General features: G+C 36.3%; 1 protein-coding gene across 1 annotated transcript in view; it reads right to left on the bottom strand.

The window, feature by feature from the left end:
* Nucleotides 1–1,689: 1,689 nt before the first annotated feature.
* Nucleotides 1,690–19,586, bottom strand: part of LOC114334870 (uncharacterized) — a 53,846-nt gene continuing 35,949 nt past the window's right edge. The window contains exons 3-6 of the mRNA XM_028284984.1: nt 15,646–15,898; nt 3,818–3,928; nt 2,915–3,017; nt 1,690–1,933 (exon numbers count right to left, since the gene is read on the bottom strand). Of these exons, the coding sequence (XP_028140785.1) occupies nt 1,785–1,933; nt 2,915–3,017; nt 3,818–3,928; nt 15,646–15,898 (616 nt within the window). The 3' untranslated portion in view covers nt 1,690–1,784. The remainder of the gene's footprint in view (nt 1,934–2,914; nt 3,018–3,817; nt 3,929–15,645; nt 15,899–19,586) is intronic.

Genomic DNA, 19,586 nt, shown 5'->3' on the forward strand with positions numbered 1-19,586 from the left:
GTAAAGTTGGTCTCTCGACAAAGAATCATTAAAGATAGGAGATCTGATGGGACAATGGAAACCCCTATCAGCATGTATCCACGCCATAGAGCTTACTTTGCTAAATGGCGGGAGGCACCTACGTTCGTGAGAGGTAAAAGTGAATCCTTTCTGGACATCTCACTGGTTTCAACGTCAGTTCTGGGTCATAAGCTACACTGTTTTGGAAGAAGAATCGCTCAGCTTACATAAGTATGTGAGTTTTGAAATAACGAGCAAAAGGAAGAAACAGAAAGATAGAGATATCGATCTAACGAGACTTTTAAATGAGGTTTTTATGGATGCTTTTGGCTTGATTGGTCCAAGATGCCAGGATGTAAAAGAGTTGATCGAGGGTCTGAGTGCGGCATCGCAGTTGGCTTGTGTGAAGTGAAATGGGAGGTATGAAAGGAAACAAGCATACTGGTGGAATGAGCGGCATGAATATATGAGGACGAATTGTGTGAGAGTACGAAGGATACAACAAAATTCAACTCGATTCAGGTATAAGATAATCAAAGAAAGCCTTTGATTATCTGATACCTGCGAGTTGAATTTTGTTGTACTCACTGGCTTCATTATGTAGGACTCTTGGGCACAACAATCCTATATGTAAAATGTAGTTATGGAGCGCAGAAAACTGCATTTATATATTTTAGGCCAATTGTGAGATGTAACACTCTTATATTATAATAGAAAAAGCGGATATTGATACCTACGAAAGGCGCCTGAATCGCAAAAGCTATTTGAATATCTGATAACTGATACAAGTTGACAAGTTATATTTTGTTCATTGTCTGGCTTCATTATTTAGGATTCTGGGGCGCAAAAATCAAGTATGTATAATGTAGTTATGGAGAGCAGAAAAATACACCTATATAATTTAGGCCAATTGTTGGATGTAACACTCTTTATATCAGATACTCAGAGACTCCTGCGATAGTTTGAGCTTTCTGTGTGATTTATTTGTATTCCAATATTATATTTTATTAGAAAAAAACCAAAATAAAAAATATTTGATCTGCAGTTTCAGTATAAAATTGGTTTTATTTATGGACATGGCAGAATTTGCAACAAAATTTAGCTTGTATTGTGAAATTTCAACTTTGGCTTTGAAATTCTCAAAACATTCGGAACAACGTGTTTTTTTAGACTTAACTTAATAAATTATTTTAAGAATTAGACTCTTATTACTTAAAACATATTTATATGTTAATATTTATAATTATAATTATTGTTATAAAATTGAAAATAACATAAACTCATAAAAATTTTGCAGGAAAGGGCAAACCACAGTATGCCATTGGTAAGTCCGGACTTGGCAGTTTTTGCAACTAAATTTGTTTTAGACAAGGCGGGTTTTGCAGCTTAAGCGTATTTTCTCCTTTAAATTACTCCAATTTAAGGTGGGATTTGCACCTAAACTATCTTTGAACTTATGTATATACACACAAAGAACAAATTCCCGTATCAAACGAAAATTTCACAAAAATGTGACTTGGCAGGTTCTGCATCTATAGCCCTCATATGTTATTATTCGTTTTACTTTCCACTCTCCAAGTGATTCTGTTGCAGCGTTGATTATGTCAGCTTTAAGAGTTTGCCACCTTTCTTCAATGTTATCGTTATCTTAACTTCTGTACTTAGTCAAACAAAATAAAACTACGATCGTAATTTACTAAAAAATAATATCTTATATATAGATACACCAATAACTTATATACATAATAATATTTCTTTTTAATCAAAGAAATCTGAAAATAGTTTTAGTTGCCATCTGTTTTCATGTAATTTCCATAATATCCCAGTATATCACAATTAAGGCCATACGGTATTCTAAGTGAATTATCAATTCTAAGATATTCAAGTTTTTCAAATCGGTCTCCATATTCTTTAAGTTTATTTAACCATTCATCTAAAACATAAATAATTAATTAAATTATATAAACTTTGCATTAAATCGTCATCCTTAAGGTTTTTGGTGGTGGTAAAATCATCTCTGCATCCCTGTCGTACTCCTCTTTTAATATTAAGAGCCTGTGATTCCAAACCGTCTATTAAAACTGATGTTGTTTGATTACAATATTGTACATTCGCATACGCGAATGTACAATAGAATGATGATGACATTCGCATACGCGAATGTCTCTACTGTCCAAGCCAATGTCTTTTAGAACGTCGATGAATTTTGAGTGCTTAACACAATCAAATGCCTTTTGGAAATCAATAAAACAACAGTATATGTCTACAAGCTACAGATATATCACGACATCTTTGAACAAGTACATTCGTCCCAAACAATGCATCTCTCGCTCTCGTTCCAAACCCGTTACGGAAACCAAACTATGTGTCACTTTGTATTCCTCGCATTTATGGCATCCGCGATGGTATCATAATCAGCACATATTTTTGCTGTTGTCTTCTTAAGTAGAGCTATGAACAATGAATTGGACCAACCATTAGGTAGGTGTCCGCTGGTATAAATGGTATTAAAAAAATAAGTTATAACCTCTAAAACATTGCTATCATTAATTTATAAGCTTGTATTATTTCAGTTTGAATTTCATCAGGATCTGTCGCTTTGCGATTTTTTGATGATTGTATGGCTTTTATTACCTCAGAGCGTGTCATTAGGTCCATCGTAGTTAGTAAGATGGTGAACTACTCCTATCGTCTTCCAATAGGATCGTAACGTAATTTTACCATTCTTTAAGTTTGTCATCTACTTCAAATATTACTTTACCATGTTCATAATGCAGTAAAACAGTTTGTTTCTTATTGAAGATACTAGCTGCTTCTTTCACTTTTTATACATGTTAAACGTGTTGTATCTATTTTCAAGTTCTTCAATTTCATGACACCGAGATCACGTATGAATTAAATGATTTATACTTACTGTTGAGTTCTTCCAATTCTTTTTCTTCACCTCCATAATTTTTTGGCAATATTTCCTTTGGAATAACTTTGTAAAGGTCTTCTAAGGAATTGTGTACAAAAATCTGTAAATTTATATGTCTAGATTTATTTTGCAATTATTATAATTTAAAATATGTTCAATTAAACAATAGGGAACTTGCATAAAATTTTAAATTCGAAAAAAATGTTATAAATCACAACGGAACATAATTTAAAACATGTACCAAAGATAAAAAAGTTTAGTTTGGCTTTCGTTTGGCCCCTAAAGATGATTAAAAATTCAAATTATTTCAGCCAAGCCAAAACGCGTCGTGACGTCATCCGTTTATATGTTTACTGGTTTACATTCTTCCAACAAAGTAAACAGAATTTTAAATTAGACGTTATAAACGTCAGTAGAAAAGAGAGTTATGTGACGTTACAAGTGTTTTTGATCGTTTGAACTATTCATAGAAAACTTGTACTTCTACAAAATGGTTTTATTTTCCGTAGTAACTTTTTTTCTTTCCTCCAATAACTATATTAAACTCCAATGTCAACAAACTGGTATATATTATTACAATGACATACGATAAATGTTAATAGAATATAAATATTTTTCCTTTATTCCGGCGAGGTATACCCAAGTAGGTGGAGGCCAATAAACTAAAGAAGAGGAAGAAGAATATGCCTAATTATAACCATAAACGGAACCATATAGTTAAACTGTGTGACGTCACGGGTCGTTTGAACCATTTTAAAATACAGAAGACTTTAAATTTGTACTTCTAGGTTATTATGAGTTTTTGAGGCGTAAAATTTTGGAAATCTCATTCTTATACAAAACTGAACATTATTATGTAATAAAAAAATGTGCAAGTTCCCTATTGATATAGGTACATACTTTTTCACGTAACTCCTTGTTTAAAAATGCTCTGGAGAGATAAATTAATTTCTCAGCATATTTGGGCATATTGAAACAGTGAATTTCCTTAAGTTGCCTATTCCACAGCTCCTAAAATATAAAGTAACATTTATCCAAACAAATTAATATATAACTATAAAATTGAACTATATCTACCGTCCCAGGCACATGCAGCTCATAAATATTGGCAATATAATTTTAAAGTCGTCTACTTTAAAATGTATAATCTCTGTTGAGCTGCCCCCGCCACCTTGCAGAAATTAAAAAACAAATATCGCTAAATTCAGAGCTATTTATGAGCTTTTATATCCAGCAAATTAAAAATTTTGAGCTCGTTACACTGGACAGGAATTTAATATTTTTTTGGGAGGCTGACTCAGCCCTACTACTTGAAAATAGAGATATTGAATCGATATTTGCAGAAGAATTACGAGGTATTTATGAGCTTTCGAAGTGATAGTTTTATAGTCGAGTTTTTAGCTCATCCTCTTAAGCACCAAGCAACCCTTTAATTGATTGAACTCAAGAGAAAAATGCTGAGAAAAATTAAAATATATCTTCTCGCGGATATAATTTGTATAGTGTACAAATTCTAAGAACAAACTCAAACTACGCACATTTCGATTATTGAGCTATAACCCCTTCACAAGAAAACCTCCTCATCATCCCATCGTAAAAATACTATACTATAAAAATACTATAATATCGACTACATATCGTTTACTAATCAATGTGCTCCCAAAATAAGCACATTTCGATTATTGAGCTACAACGTCTTCGCAAGAAAACCTCCTCATCGTCAACATACAAGGAATTGCAGCTCAATAATCGAAATGCGGGTATTTGGCGAGCTCATAAAGAATTTCTGCGATATACGAATTATCTCCGCGATATAATATATTTTAATTCGCACTATTGGTTTCGCATTATTGGTTTCGCACCGCAACTGAATGAATAAAAATGGTATACATTTTTATTTTTATTAGTATTACTCCTATAGAGTAACTAGGTCCATTTTCCGCTGGAACTTTACCACGCTGCAGACGAGGGTTGTGAATTGCATAGTGTAGAATTCCTTCCCCTTAGTCTTCACTGCAGCATCCATGTGCTTGCATATTGTAGAAGCCTTGGAGGTTGTCACCAGGAAATGGGCCAATAAAGTTTTTCAATTAAAAATCTTTTAAAAATATTTAATTTACAAATATTTTTATTAGGTTGAAAAACTTAGTCTTTTATTTAGCAGATGCCGCTAGGCACCTACTACCATCTCGTCAGTTGCGGTGGGAGATGGATATGTCGAAGATTTTTACCTGGGCCAGAGAAAAGCAGCCTATGCAGTCTCTGATGAACCTCTAAAAAGAGGTGAAATCGTCGATAAGAGTGCTGGCTGCACTCTCTGATCTTAGTAAAAATTAAGACAGTTTTGGTTTCGCACCGCAACTGAATGAATAAAAATGGTATACATTTTTATTTTTATTAGTATTACTCCTATAGAGTAACTAGGTCCATTTTCCGCTGGAACTTTACCACGCTGCAGACGGGGGTTGTGAATTGCATAGTGTAGAATTCCTTCCCCTTAGGGTCGATTTCTCATACCTGCGTTAATCTATGGTTCAGTTGAACCGGGTTCACGGGTGATCTCCGGTTCTGTTTGGAATGCATTTCTAATTGCGCGTTCATGTCAGTGCTCGTTCTACAGCTTTCGAGAAATGCCAATAGATGGCAAAAGGTAAAAACCTGTCGCCATTTTGAACTACCTTTTTATGCTGTTTTTGAATAAAGTTAAATTTAAGTATTTATAATCAAATAGTCATTTTAATAATTATAAATAAATATTATAAAAACACAAATAATGTTATCGTTTATCGTTAGGCTTAATATAATAAAATAGGATATATTTATATTATGACAGCGTTTCGTGTTAATACAACGCATGCGTAGTCCATGAAATCATCTGAACTGAGTTCTGAAATCTTTGAACGGCCGAATTCCACCGTTCAAGCATCGTTCAAGTTTAAACTGCCATCGGTTGAACGGGAATTGAGAAAGACGATTTTGACTTTAAACTGACGTTTACTAGAAGTTCAGGTTAAACTGCAGTTGAACTCGATATGAGAAATTGGCCCTTAGTCTTCACTGCAGCATCCATGTGCTTGCATATTGTAGAAGCCTTGGAGGTTGTCACCAGGAAATGGGCCAATAAAGTTTTTCAATTAAAAATCTTTTAAAAATATTTAATTTACAAATATTTTTATTAGGTTGAAAAACTTAGTCTCTTATATTTTAATTGTTCTTAACATTTTTCTCTGTACTTGTATCAATTTAAGGATTGTTTGGAGAGAGGGTTTGTGAGACCTGTTTGTAAACACACGTTTTATAATTTACGGTCGATTTAAACAAATTACCGCTAAATAAAAGCCTTTTAATAGTTACGTTTTACTAGTGCAGTGATATAAAATACCAAGAACAGCAACTGTGAGTAAATTTTTAATATTAACTGCATCCAGACGATTTTTGTTAGGCTGATTGAGGTTAGATATCAGATTCACACGACTGAAAAGTAATTAGCTAGTAAAAACTCGCCTAGCGAAATAAAGAATTTTTAACAACAAAAGGCAGGGTCGGCCTGGGAAAAATGTTTTGGACAATAATTATATTTAACAAAATAACTCAGCAAATTTGAATATTTTAAATAAAATGTCACAACCAACATTTACAAATCAATCTTCATCCACCAACACTCACCCAGATAATAATTTAAATAATATGGATACCTCCAACACATCTTATGCAAACACTGTCTCAAAAAATATCTACAAGTATCCTAACAAAGACCAGACACTTATCTTCGGCTCCATTCAGGGAGCAAAACTTCAAGATTATCTTCTCCAATTGGGACCTCTGGTAAAACCAATAAACATCATTTTCTGTAGCAGAATTTCACACAACAGAATATGTGTTTATCTAACCAATAAATCACTGGCTGATGAGTTTTTAACTAATCATGGTCAAATTGTTGTCAATAATGAAGTCATCAAAGCAAGACGTCTAATTTCACCAGCAGACAGACTAGTATTATCGAATGTAAGCCCAACGATCCCACACGAAACTCTTGTAACCTTACTGGAAATTATTGGATTAAAATTAGTTTCTCCAATAAACTTTCTTAGAATAGGTGCATCAAATCCAGAATACCAACACATACTCAGCTTCAGAAGACAGGTGTATATCGCTCTTTCCCCAGATATTACCATACGCGAATTCTTAGAAATAACACATGATAATCTATCATATCATATCTTTTTAGCCCTAGACAGTCAACGCTGCTTCACCTTCAAATTATCGTGTCATGTTGCATCCCAATGCCCTTCGGGCAATATTAACCCACATTCCCAACAATCATCACAACCCACACATAATGTTCCAATCTCGTCAATATCTCAACCGGATGAAACATCTCCTAATGACTTAAATTCCCACTCAATAAATAATATTCTACCCGAAAGTTCCTCAGTAGTAGAAAATTGTGCAAAAGTCGCCAATACTGCTTTGATCACATCCAATCTGGTAACAAATCCAGATCACACTGCTCAATCTGAAAATATCCCAACCTCGGACAAAACTACTAAGTCAACAACTTCATCCGCAACAAAACGAACAGCTGAAGATATGACCCCAGCCACTCCAGAAGAACAAATGCCACCCAATACTTCTACCTTCTCTCTTCCCCAAACAGTCGTTCAGAAAAACAAAAAACCCAAATCTAATACATCAGATCAAGAAATAGAACTTACTGAATCTATTATAAACTATATCGACTCTCATTCTCCTCACTTCATAGTCAACAGCCATCAGCTTAAACAGCTCCTAGAAAATACATACGGATCGAGGGATGTTCTTAGCATTGCGGAAGACTTCACAGAAGATATTCCAAAACTAATAGATATGTTAGAAGAACTTCATCCTGACGCAAACACTAAGAAACTAAAAACTCGTGTCACAAGGCTAAAAAAGAAATTACTAAAGCAATCCCAAGATTTAAGTGATACCCAATCTGATATCTCAAATACATCTCAAGATACCCAATAAATACATTCGAGTCATTACTCCAGTGGAACTTAAATGGGTACTATACCCGTTTAAATATGCTTCAGCATATCATAGCCCTATATTCTCTGGACATATTGTGTCTACAAGAAACTCACTTCCGAGACGAAAATGTCCACAAAATGAGGGGATACAATGAATTCGTTAAAAACCGAAATGTACAAGTTGCGAGTGGCGGCGTAGCCATTTACGTCTCAAAGAATCTACAAGCAACACAAATTAGAAAATATACAAACCTAGAAGCGATAGCCGTAAAAATTAAAGAACAACTAAATTACACCATCTGCAACATATACATTCCTCCTGACCATTATTTAATTGAGGATGAACTGGAGTCTCTAGCTTATCAACTTCCACCTCCTTTCATTCTTCTAGGAGATTTTAATGCCCACAATTACTCCTGGGGTTCTCAAAAAACAGACAGAAGGGGACGAATTCTATCAAACATATTCAACACCATGAACATAAGTTTACTGAATGATGGCAGCAATACTAGATTCAATATAGCTACTGGCAATTCTTCTTGCATCGATCTTTCATTATGTAGTCCAACTATTAGTCCTTACCTTGAATGGAGAGTTATGGATGACTTACTAGACAGTGACCACTTTCCTATAAAATTAACGAATTCAATTATAAAAGACAAAATATCAAACGGAGATAGTATCCATCAGAAATGGAAAATAAAGAAAGCCGACTGGAGCTCTTTCTCAAAAACCATTGAGAATAACATATACACAATTAATGAGTGGAAGGACGCAAATACAGCAGTAACTCAACTTAACGAAATAATCATAGAAGCCGCTGAATTTTCAATAGGAAAAACAAAACATATCAAGAAATTTAAACCTGTGCCTTGGTGGAATGACGAATGTGCCGAAGCAATACAAAACAGCAAATCTGCTCTAAATAGATGTAGGAGGGAGAAAACCGCAACAAGTATAATTGAATACAAAAAACATAGGGCAAAAGCAAGATATATTACCAACAAAAGTAAAAAAGAGTCATGGAAGAAGTTCGTAGGAAGCATAAACAGAAACACTACAATATCATCGGCATGGAGGAAGATACAAGGTATTTATGGAAACAAAACTTACCATGTCATTAAAGCATTAGATTATGACGGCAAACGAATAAACCAAACAAAAGAAATAGGTGAAGCATTCGCAGACTATTATCATAAGCTTTCCATAAACAGAAATATAACTAATGATAACATTGCCCTCCCTACGGAATTCAAAGAGCTGGAAAACCTTAATTCTCTAAACAAGCCACTGACAAAAGAAGAAATGGAGAAATCTCTCTCATCACTAAAAGACAGTTCTTCTGGTCCCGATGACATCCCTCCAGTTTTTCTAAAAAATCTCCCAGAAACGGCGAAACAAATCCTGCTTAATATCTTTAATCACATGTGGAATAATAGTGACTTCCCCTTAATCTGGAAGAAAGCAACAATCATCCCCATACTTAAATCTAACAAATCTTCACTCTTGCCTGAATCTTACAGGCCAATCTCCCTAACCTGCTCCATGAGTAAATTGCTAGAAAAAATAATCAACAAGAGACTAATATGGTTTTTGGAAACTCACAAATTATTAATTCCCGAACAATCCGGATTTCGACCATCTAGAAGCACACTTGATAACATTATTGACCTAGAAAGTCATATTCACGAAGCATTTGCTACTAAAGATAAATGTCTAGCAATTTATTTTGACATTAATAAAGCCTTTGATTCTACATGCCATAAAATCATCCTAAATAAACTACATCACTGGGGATTGAAAGGCAATATAATAAATTTCATACGCAATTTTTTATCTCAAAGAGAATTCCAAGTCCGAATTTCTGGAACAATATCATCAACCAAGAAACAATTAAACGGCACACCACAAGGATCAATTCTCAGCCCAACTTTATTTTTAATTGCTATGAATGATGTCTTAAAAGATTTAAAGAAACCAGTTGTAGCCAGACTTTACGCAGATGACATGATCGTGTTTATCAAGGGAAGATGTCTTAGCACCATGGCTCAAAGCCTTCAGCAATGCATAACATCCTTCGAACGTTGGTCTATAATGTCAGGGTACAATTTCTCCCCAAACAAAACAAATTGCATATTATTCTCAAAAAGAAACATACCAGAGCAGCATAGACCATCAATATTCCTATACAACCAGAAACTAAGCTATACTCCACACATAAATTTTCTGGGCATGATATTCGACGAACGTCTGTCGTGGAAAAATCATATTAAAACACTAACTCTTTCTTGTCAAAAGGGCTTAAATTTATTAAGATGCTTAGCAAACAAGTCTTGGGGATCTGATGGTCTAATGCTGCTAAAAATATACAGAAGCCTTATTCGATCGAAAATTGATTATGGATGTATTGCATACACATCTGCTCGCCCTTCAATACTAAAATGCTTAGATACTATACACAACACCGCAATAAGAATAATTCTAGGGGCTTACAGGACAACGCCTGTAGAAAGCCTATACTGCGAACTGGGCGAACCAGCTCTATCTTTCAGACGACAAATTCTTAGTTTATCCTATGCCTCCAGAATAGCATCAATACCATCAATTCCTGCGCACAAAAACACGTTCTGTAATCATTTCAAATCAACTTTTCAACATAGCACCTCTCCACCACCCTTTTATGTTAGAATTCACCGGTATATATCAACGTTAAATCTCCAAAATTTCCCCAGAACGTGGTTAATGAATGAACACAGCATTCCTCCATGGATTATCAGAACCCCACATGTAAACACCCAATTGACGAAATATAATAAATACGATACCAATCCACGTCTTATATATCAAAATTATAAACAAATAGTCGCAAAATATAAAAATTATACCCACTTATTCACTGATTCATCTAAGTCTTCCCAAGGTGTAGGAGCAGCAGTATACATAAACAATGAAACCAAATATTTATTTAAGCTTCCCAGCTCCTACAGTATCTTAAATGGTGAACTTTATGCCATATTACAAGCGTTGAAGCACATTTCCAATGCACAAACCAAACACTCCTTAATAATATCTGACTCACTCAATTCACTGAGACTCATACAACAAACCTTCACGAAAAATCCTATAGTCATATTAATCAAAGAAATATTACACAGTCTGCATCAAACAGACTCAAAAATAGTTTTTCTATGGGTTCCCTCTCATTCTGGAATCGAGGGAAATGAAAACGCTGATCGTTGGGCTTACACAGCTGCGCAATTACCAACATTGGCAGAACAATCAATTCCAGCCGCAGATACAAAACAATTACTAAAATCAATGACTCTCAATTTATGGAGTGAAAAATGGAAAACATCCACGAGCAAGTTAAGAGACGTTAAAGAAGATACTGGTCCATGGAATCCACATACAACCAACATATCGAACCAAGTCATCTTATCTCGTCTTCGGTTAGGACACTGTAAACTTACTCATGAGCATCTCATTATCCATACCGAAGCACCAAAATGCAGAAGGTGTAATATACCAGTATCAGTAAAACATGTGCTAACAGAATGTGATGAATTTGCCGCTTACAAACAATCTATATCTGGTTATTCAAACAATATGAAAGACATTCTTAACCTGCAAACCGACTGTAAACCTCTTTTTCAATTCCTTAATAAATGTAACCTAGCAAGTAAGATTTAATTGTACACAATTTCATACTTTTGTAAACTTATTAATTGTATTCTCGTTACCCCGCTGATGACCTTCGTGGTTAATGCGGTTATTTCTAAATAAAAAAAAAAAAAAAGGATTGTTTGGGGCTAAAAGGAGATGAGCTCAAAAATCGAAACTATATGACTTCGAAGGCTCATAAACCTCATAAATAGCTCGTAATTTTTCAGCAAAGATCGATTCAATTTCACTACTTTTAAGTAGTGGGGGGTTTAGTCAGAAGCTCCCTCCCCAATAATGTTGGATTCCTGCCAAGTATAACGAGCTCAAAATTTTTAATTGTCGGGATATAAAAGCTTATAAATAGTCCTTAATTTAGCGCTATTTTTTTTCTATTTCTGCAAGGTGGGGGCACCATCCCCGGGACTGTAATTGTTCCTCGACGTCGGTGGGAGGGCCGAGTAACTGTTCTTGGTCCTTGGAATTATGAGGGGAGCACGACCAGTGTAAGTAAACACAGTCCCTAAGCGTACAGCGCCTGTGCACCGGGCCTGTGCAATTGAGGCGAACAGTTGCGGAGCCTTCGCTTTCAGCTTTTAGTTTACCCTTCCAATTCCCTACTGCTACTCCAAATCTCCCTAATCTTAGTCGCCAAGCTCCAAAATCCAGTGACCTTGAGCGGCGGTGGGGTCCTATGCATTAGACGCATCTGTCGGTGCGGGGGCCCCCGACACACACAAACTTTTTCGAGTCTTCCTCGACACACTATCTAGGAGTATCCGACATGTCTCACCCAACCCAACTCCCCCCATACCCCACAGGAAGCTCGTAGCTCGGAAATTGTCGGCGGGGCACTGGTGGGGCCACTGACTCCAAATAGGTAACACCGATAAATACCAGTAGAAGAGAAGACCAGCCCAACTTCATCTCAGATGCATCACCGACTAGTCCTTACCCTCACGGGGGGATGAATGGCGAATTCTCGGCGCCACAAAACGGGGACCTTTTGGCTATGAAATGGTAACCCAGACAGAAGAGTCCAGATGGAGAAAACCAGCTTTAAAAAATCCGCAATCAAAGCAGGAAGACATCGCGGCGAAGGATGAATGGCCATGCGTAGTTGGTCGAGAGCGATTCCTGTGAGGAACCAGGCGACACCTCACGGTAATTAGCCTTACTCGAGCATGCGGGGCTCTGCTGGAGTGAACTGAAATTTGCGAGCTGCTCAGGGGAACAATATAGACGACAATATGGAAACCAATATTCCCGAACAGCCCGTAGTAGAAAGCCCTGAAGGCACTACTACGCAGATAGCGAAGCCGACCAAAAGGAAGGCAGTCAGAGTCACCTACCTAGAAGAGGTGGATCTGATTACAGACGAGGAGGTCATTCAGGCCAGGTTGGCTAGGGCCTCCAAGAAGAAAGTAAGGGATCTGGTGGGAAAAGGCAAGGATTACATTGAAGCCAAACGCTCGGTGATCAAGGCCAATTTCACCAAGGTCCTTGGACGACAGGAGGACAGACCCCCTGAGTCTAAAGAGAAGGCTGAGCAAAAGATGGAAATGGGTACGCAAAAGCCTACAAAGAAGCGACAAAGGTCGGACAACAGTACGCCGCCAGCGGAAGTCAAAGAGAGGCCGAGAAAGTCAGAAATGACTTTCACACAAGCCCTTTGCTCAGCAAAGGTGGCGGTAGTATGTGATTGCTTTCCCGAACTCAGGATAGAACCCATAAAGCTTAAGGCAGTGCAAACATCCATCTTGGAGACTCTGGAGAGAACGCCAGAAGAAGGGCCGCAAATCAAGCTGCAAAAGAGCACGTTCAAGCCCGGTTTCCTGGTAATGTCGTGTGCAGATAGTGCAAGCGCACAATGGCTCAGGGAAACTTCTCCCACTCTGAAGCCTTGGGAAGGTACAAACCTCCAGGCTAAAGACGAGAGTGAAGTCGAGAGGCCGTGTTCTTGCACTGTCTACATCCCAGCGAGGACGAAAAGAGGTTGGAGGCGGAAAATGTGCTGACTCGATTAAGGGTCAGCAACCGAAAGCTCAACACTCTTTTATGGACCGTTTTGGGCAGAACACCTGCAGAAAAAGGGCAGGTGTGGATCCTCTCAATGGACAAAGAGTCCTTTGAGGAACTCAAAAAACTTCAAATGTGTCCTTAAGAAGGTTGCAGAGGCCGGACCATCGGGGTTGCAAGGCGTAACTGCCGTAACCACGGCAGTTAAGGCTAAGCAAAAAAGAAAAGAAGTCAAATCTTCAGAGGGGCAAAAATTTAAAGTAGCGCCAAAGAAGGTTAAGACTTCGACCAAACGCAAGGCTCGCCCTAAGGATGATAAGTCAAGGGAAGGAGCTAAAGAAGAAAGAATCCCGGAAGAAGTCCGTACCGAATTGCAGGGGGGGAGTGCTACAGACCCGCCCAGAAGGCCACTGGGCGGGTGGTCGCTCCCATGGAAGGGGTAGAGGACACGGGAAAATTCGAAACTTAGCCTTCAGTTTAGAGGGAGGCAGAATAAAGGTACTGCAGGTCAATCTACATCATGCCAAATCTGCGTCGGCTTTGTGCAGAAGGTTTGATATGGAAGGGCTGGAATTGGCCTACCGCAGGAACCATGGCTCTACGGAGGGAGGGTAAGTTACTATACGATGCGAAAGGAGAGACACCTCTAGCATGCATTTTATATTATGGTAACGGAGTAAACTGTACACTGATTCCGGATCTTTGATGCGGAGATTTTGTTACAGGTATTCTAACCGCTCCCACCGAGGAAGGTAGTAAAAGATGGTTGGTCTGCTCTGCCTACTTGGCTGGAGAGAATGTCTTCCGCCCAGGCAGAGTAGAGGACGTTATAACCTACAGCCGAAGGGAGAACCTTCATCTAATACTGGGATGTAATGCCAATGCCCACCATCTGGCATGGGGAGTACGAACATCAATAGCCGAGGTGAGTCTTTACTACAGTTCATCTTAAGCATGGGTTTAGAAATAGCCAATATAGGAAATAAACATATTTTCGTTACGGCCACGCGCAGAGAAGTCTTAGGGTAAGCACAGAGCAAGGGAGTCGCGCTGGAGGTGTAGCTGTCGGTCGCGGTCGATGTCGACATCCATGTAAAACAAACACATTGTAATGAATGGAAGCAAACAGAGCAGGTAAGTCGCGGTGGAGGTTTAGCGCGATGCCATCCAGGAGGTTTACATCGATGCTTTTGAGTTTGTTTTACATGGATGTCTACTGCGCGGCCTACAAGGATGCTTTCCTTTGATTGATTCGTTGTTAGAAGCCAAGTTGTTATTACCTGCGCCATGTGAGTTGATACTTTTTGTATAATCCCTTTTTTGTATTTAGTTTATTTTTGAATTTCTAAAGTAATTAAATTCAGTAAATTTTTGAAATATGAAGGAGGATCTAATTATTTACAGCTGGCATTTCATCACTATCATAACTTGACTGACACAACATCGCAAAAGCACAGTCTTTTTGTCATTCAAATTTCATTAAACTACTTCACTTGATAGTGGTTCTAGCTCGACTGACAGCGCAGGTGACCTCCTTGCTATGTGCTGTCGACATCGACCGCGACTTAACTAGTGGCATCTACCGCGACCTACACATCCACCTCGACTTACTTGCTGTGTTCTTACCCTTAGATGTAACACTTTGCAGTGAAAAAACGTACGATACTATAAAGAGGAACATTCATGTTCCGATCATAAGCACATTCGATTCGATTTAACTACTTCGATTCTAATGGTGGCAAGATTCAGGAACCCAAGAGAGACGGATTGGGAAGGCTATAGAGGCTCACTCAAGAAGTCTCTTGAGGGAGGAATCGGCACCATATGAGATAGGGAAGATCTCGAACTGGCAGTCGAAATGGCAAGCGGAGCTGTTCTGGCCGCTTACCAGAAGAATTTTCCATTTTCTATAGTAGACTTTTTTCCTGATATCCTGAAGACAGTGCAAAAAGTATGTAGGTGCTGTATTTAAAAATCTATTTATTCCGGTGTCTTCAGTTCTAAATGCCCTGGTCTATAATACTTATTCTAACTTACCTCAAGTAGGAATCCCATATTTCGAAAATCTTTTGGTGTTAATTTAGGCATATAACCAAGTTTTATATCTATCAAATCGACAACAACTTTGACCTTCACCGACAGATCCTCAAATAATCGAACTTCGTGTGGAAGAACACATGCTGCCGCTATTATTTTATTCATATTAAACATTTCAGAATTCTGGTCATGAAATTTTACGAAGAATATTCGTTCAAGATTTTCTGTTAGAGACGGTAGTGGGCATATGGTACTAAAATTAATAAAATATACAGTAGTGAGTGCGCTAGAAGCCGGAAAAATAACTCAAAAGATGGAAAACATAATACTACATAATTAATACACTGTCAAATAAAAAGAGATGAAACTACTAGAGGTGGGAGATTATCGTTAGAAACCTATAAATTTACATTATATTAAATGAAGGTTTCCCACCTTTAGACGTTAGCTTAATAGCTAGTTGACTTCAGTCATAATTATACGTATGACGTTTAATATCACATTTATATTAGTAAAATATTTTATCTACTCTATGTCATATTACGTATAAGTTTTTAGTTTGTGAAAAATGTCATTATAGATAGCAGTGCGTGAAGGGTTTAAAGTGTGCGTGAAGTAACAATGTATTTTAAAAGCGATTTACTTTTTCGCACTGTTTTTGACACACTTTCATATAATCAAATATCAACTTTTGCGTTGTCATGGTGATGAAATTGTAAGCAATAAATTACAACAAAACCTTTGCCAGTTTTGTGGTTTGAAAGAAGTTAGAATTTTTAAATGTCAAAGTTCTAAAAATTGTAGAATAGAAATGAATTCCAGTGATAAAGAGTTACAGTTTTTTTATTTGTTTTAGCGTAGATAAAATATTGTATGAATTCCTTACGCGATGTATAGCACTCGCTCTGTTGTCGCTCGTGCTCTAAACATCGCGTGCGTTCGCGAAAAGCATACTTCACGAACGGTTTCATAAATAACTATTATAATTGAAAATGGTTATTCATTTTTGATAAAATTTTTTACTTGAACTATTTTTATTATTAGTTTGATTTATAATTAATTTTGTTTTACTAGCATCTGACTTAATTTATTCATATCAATCAATAATTGTTCTAACGTATAGAAAGTCCTAATCATACGTGTAATTATGACTGAAGTCAACTAACCACTTATAAGAACTAGTTTATTTGGTTTCCATCATTTGCGTTACTTTGCCGGTTATTAGTTCCAAAGTTCATAAGCTGTCTAAAGCAAGAAACCAATTATAAACGCCCGGCCCGGCATAGCCCGGCACGGCACATGACAGGCCGGCACGTCCAAAAACCCATTTGTAACGACCAGCACGGCACGGCATCGGAAAAATGATCATTTGCCATGGAGACCTCGTCGGAAGAAGAGGTTATAATAGTACGTGAAATTTGTGCTGAAATTGAAACAGACGAAAATGCAAAATTACGAGGAAACATCGGTTTTGGGTTCACGAAATATTAAAAAAAGAAGAGAATTATGGCAATTTTCATCATCTTTTCCCGCATAAAGATGATCCAAAATTATTTCTCAAATATTTTCGAATGTCTCAAACCAAATTTTATGATTAAAAAATCAACATTTATGTATGCTTATAAATTACTACCAACAATTTAGGGGAGTGCATATAGATTTTCACTTCGGAAAAAATCAAACAAAATAGAACTTTTTGTAATTTGATTAAGAAATGTTTAATAAACAACATATCAAAAAGTTCTACTCGAGAAGTGGGTGCTTCATTTTTTATTAAACAAAGGAACTGCGAAATTAGATGTTTCTTTAAGTAACTCTGAAAATATAAATTTTACATAAAGATTTTACAAAAAAAACCTTACATAAAGATTTTTCTAAAATTAAATCTGTAGCTTCTATAATTTTTTATTTATAACGCCAAAGTCACCTTTTTCACAAACATTGGAGCACTGTAAACTAGCGTTCGGAGAAGTACACGGTTGAGATATTTTAATGTAACTCTTTAACTAATTGATCAACTGAAATTTTACAAATTGGACATGAAAGAAGAATGATTAAGCTATCTTATGGTTATAATAAAAAGAAATAAAGTCTGTGGGCATAAGTACGGTGTGGGCGGAAATTCAGACTTACATGAATTTTGTTTAAAAATGATTTAAGAATGTGTAACAACATTGTGTAAATGTGTAATAAAAATTTTCTTATAAAAATCTCAATTTTGCACAACTTACCCTTCAAACATCTTACTAAACGATGTTTTATTAAAAAAAAATCTCAAAAATTTAATTCAGATTTATATAGGACGTCTCAAAAAATGTAATTTTTGAAAACTTCGTAGTATTACAGAATTACCACCACGTTAAGACGGTAATACTCAAGTTTTAACAGATTTATTACAATTTTATAGATGTTTTGTAAAGCTTGGGATGTAATCTTGAAAATGCTCTAAATTATTTTACTTTAGAAGTGAAATAATCTATTTCTTTTTGAAAAAATTAAGAAAGATAACAAAAATGTAATACAAAAGCCGAAAATTACCAGCTAAAAAAATGTTTATACAAAGTGATCAAAACTTTTTTCTGTAAAACTTACCTAAACTACATTTAATAACAAGCTTCAATAATAATAAATGTTCAACAAAAATTTTTTTTAGCTCTTATACAGTATGTCTGCGTAACTTGGAACCTATTAATAACTTTTTTATTATCATTTTTATGAAAAAAAGTTATTCTTTATAAAATACTCTGCAACGTATATATAATCTAAGATTTTTTTTTTTTATTTACAAAATTGCATCAACCACTAAGGGTCATTAGCATGGTACAATAATTACATAAATGGCTAAAATGTTACATTAAATTTTGTGAACGAGTCTTGCATTTCTTAAAAAGTTTATAGTTCTGTCGTTATTTGATCCGTTTAGGCACTCTTTGGATGTAGTCGGTAATCCAACTTGATGTCGCTCTAGGGTGTATAAAGGGCAGTCCACTAGCACATGGTTCACTGTAGTTACACTATCACAACTGTAGCAAATGGGAACTTGTTCGCCACTTAAAAGGTAGTCGTGTGTTAACTTCGTGTGGCCTATACGCAACCTAGAGATGCATACTTGGTCTCGTCGCTTTTGTGGGAGATTGTATACACCTACCTCTTCTTTAATGTTCTTCATAGATGTCTCTGAATTGCTCCAGTGAAGTTGCCAATTCTCACTTATTTTGTTTTTAAAATGTTGCTTCAGGTCGCTATGAACGCATTTAGTGACTAATGTTGATTGTGGATTTTCTGTTGCCTCCCTTGCTAACTGATCAGCTTTTTCATTTCCAGTTATACCACAGTGTGACGGAACCCAAAGAAATTTAACAAATCGATCGTTTTCTTGACACCTCATTAGTTCTGACTTTATAAGCAATAAGATGGGATGTTTTGCGTATAACTGTTTCATAGAGCTGAGGGCACTTAAAGAGTCGGTTATTATCAAAGAATTTTTTATGTTTTTATTGTTTACAAATGTTATTGCTTGCAAAATAGCAAGAAGTTCTGCTGAAAATACGGTTGATCTAAGGGACAGTGAGAAGGAGAAGTCTTGGTGTAAAGTTGTAAAAGAAGCCCCTACCCCATTGTCAGATTTAGACGCATCTGTAAAAATGTGGAAGTTCTTAGCAGAGTTTAATTTCTCTGCTGCTTTCTTTTTAATTATACTATGTGGTGTGTCATATTTGTCGTGGATAGTAAGACTTGTATCACAAATAGGTAGCTGTATTCTCCAAGGAGGTTGATGTTTAAGGTTAGTTACATTGTATGTCTCAGGAAAATGTATGTTTAAGCTATTTTGTAATCTCTGTATCCGGATATAAAACGGCGGACTTAATCTTTGTGAGGTGTTAAATGTCGATGTGAATCTGTCGGCAAACGTGTTTTTAAATGTCGGTATATGTGGATTA

The sequence above is a fragment of the Diabrotica virgifera genome, chromosome 7 (genome assembly GCF_917563875.1).
Source record: "Diabrotica virgifera virgifera chromosome 7, PGI_DIABVI_V3a".
NCBI classification, from domain to species: domain Eukaryota; kingdom Metazoa; phylum Arthropoda; class Insecta; order Coleoptera; family Chrysomelidae; genus Diabrotica; species Diabrotica virgifera.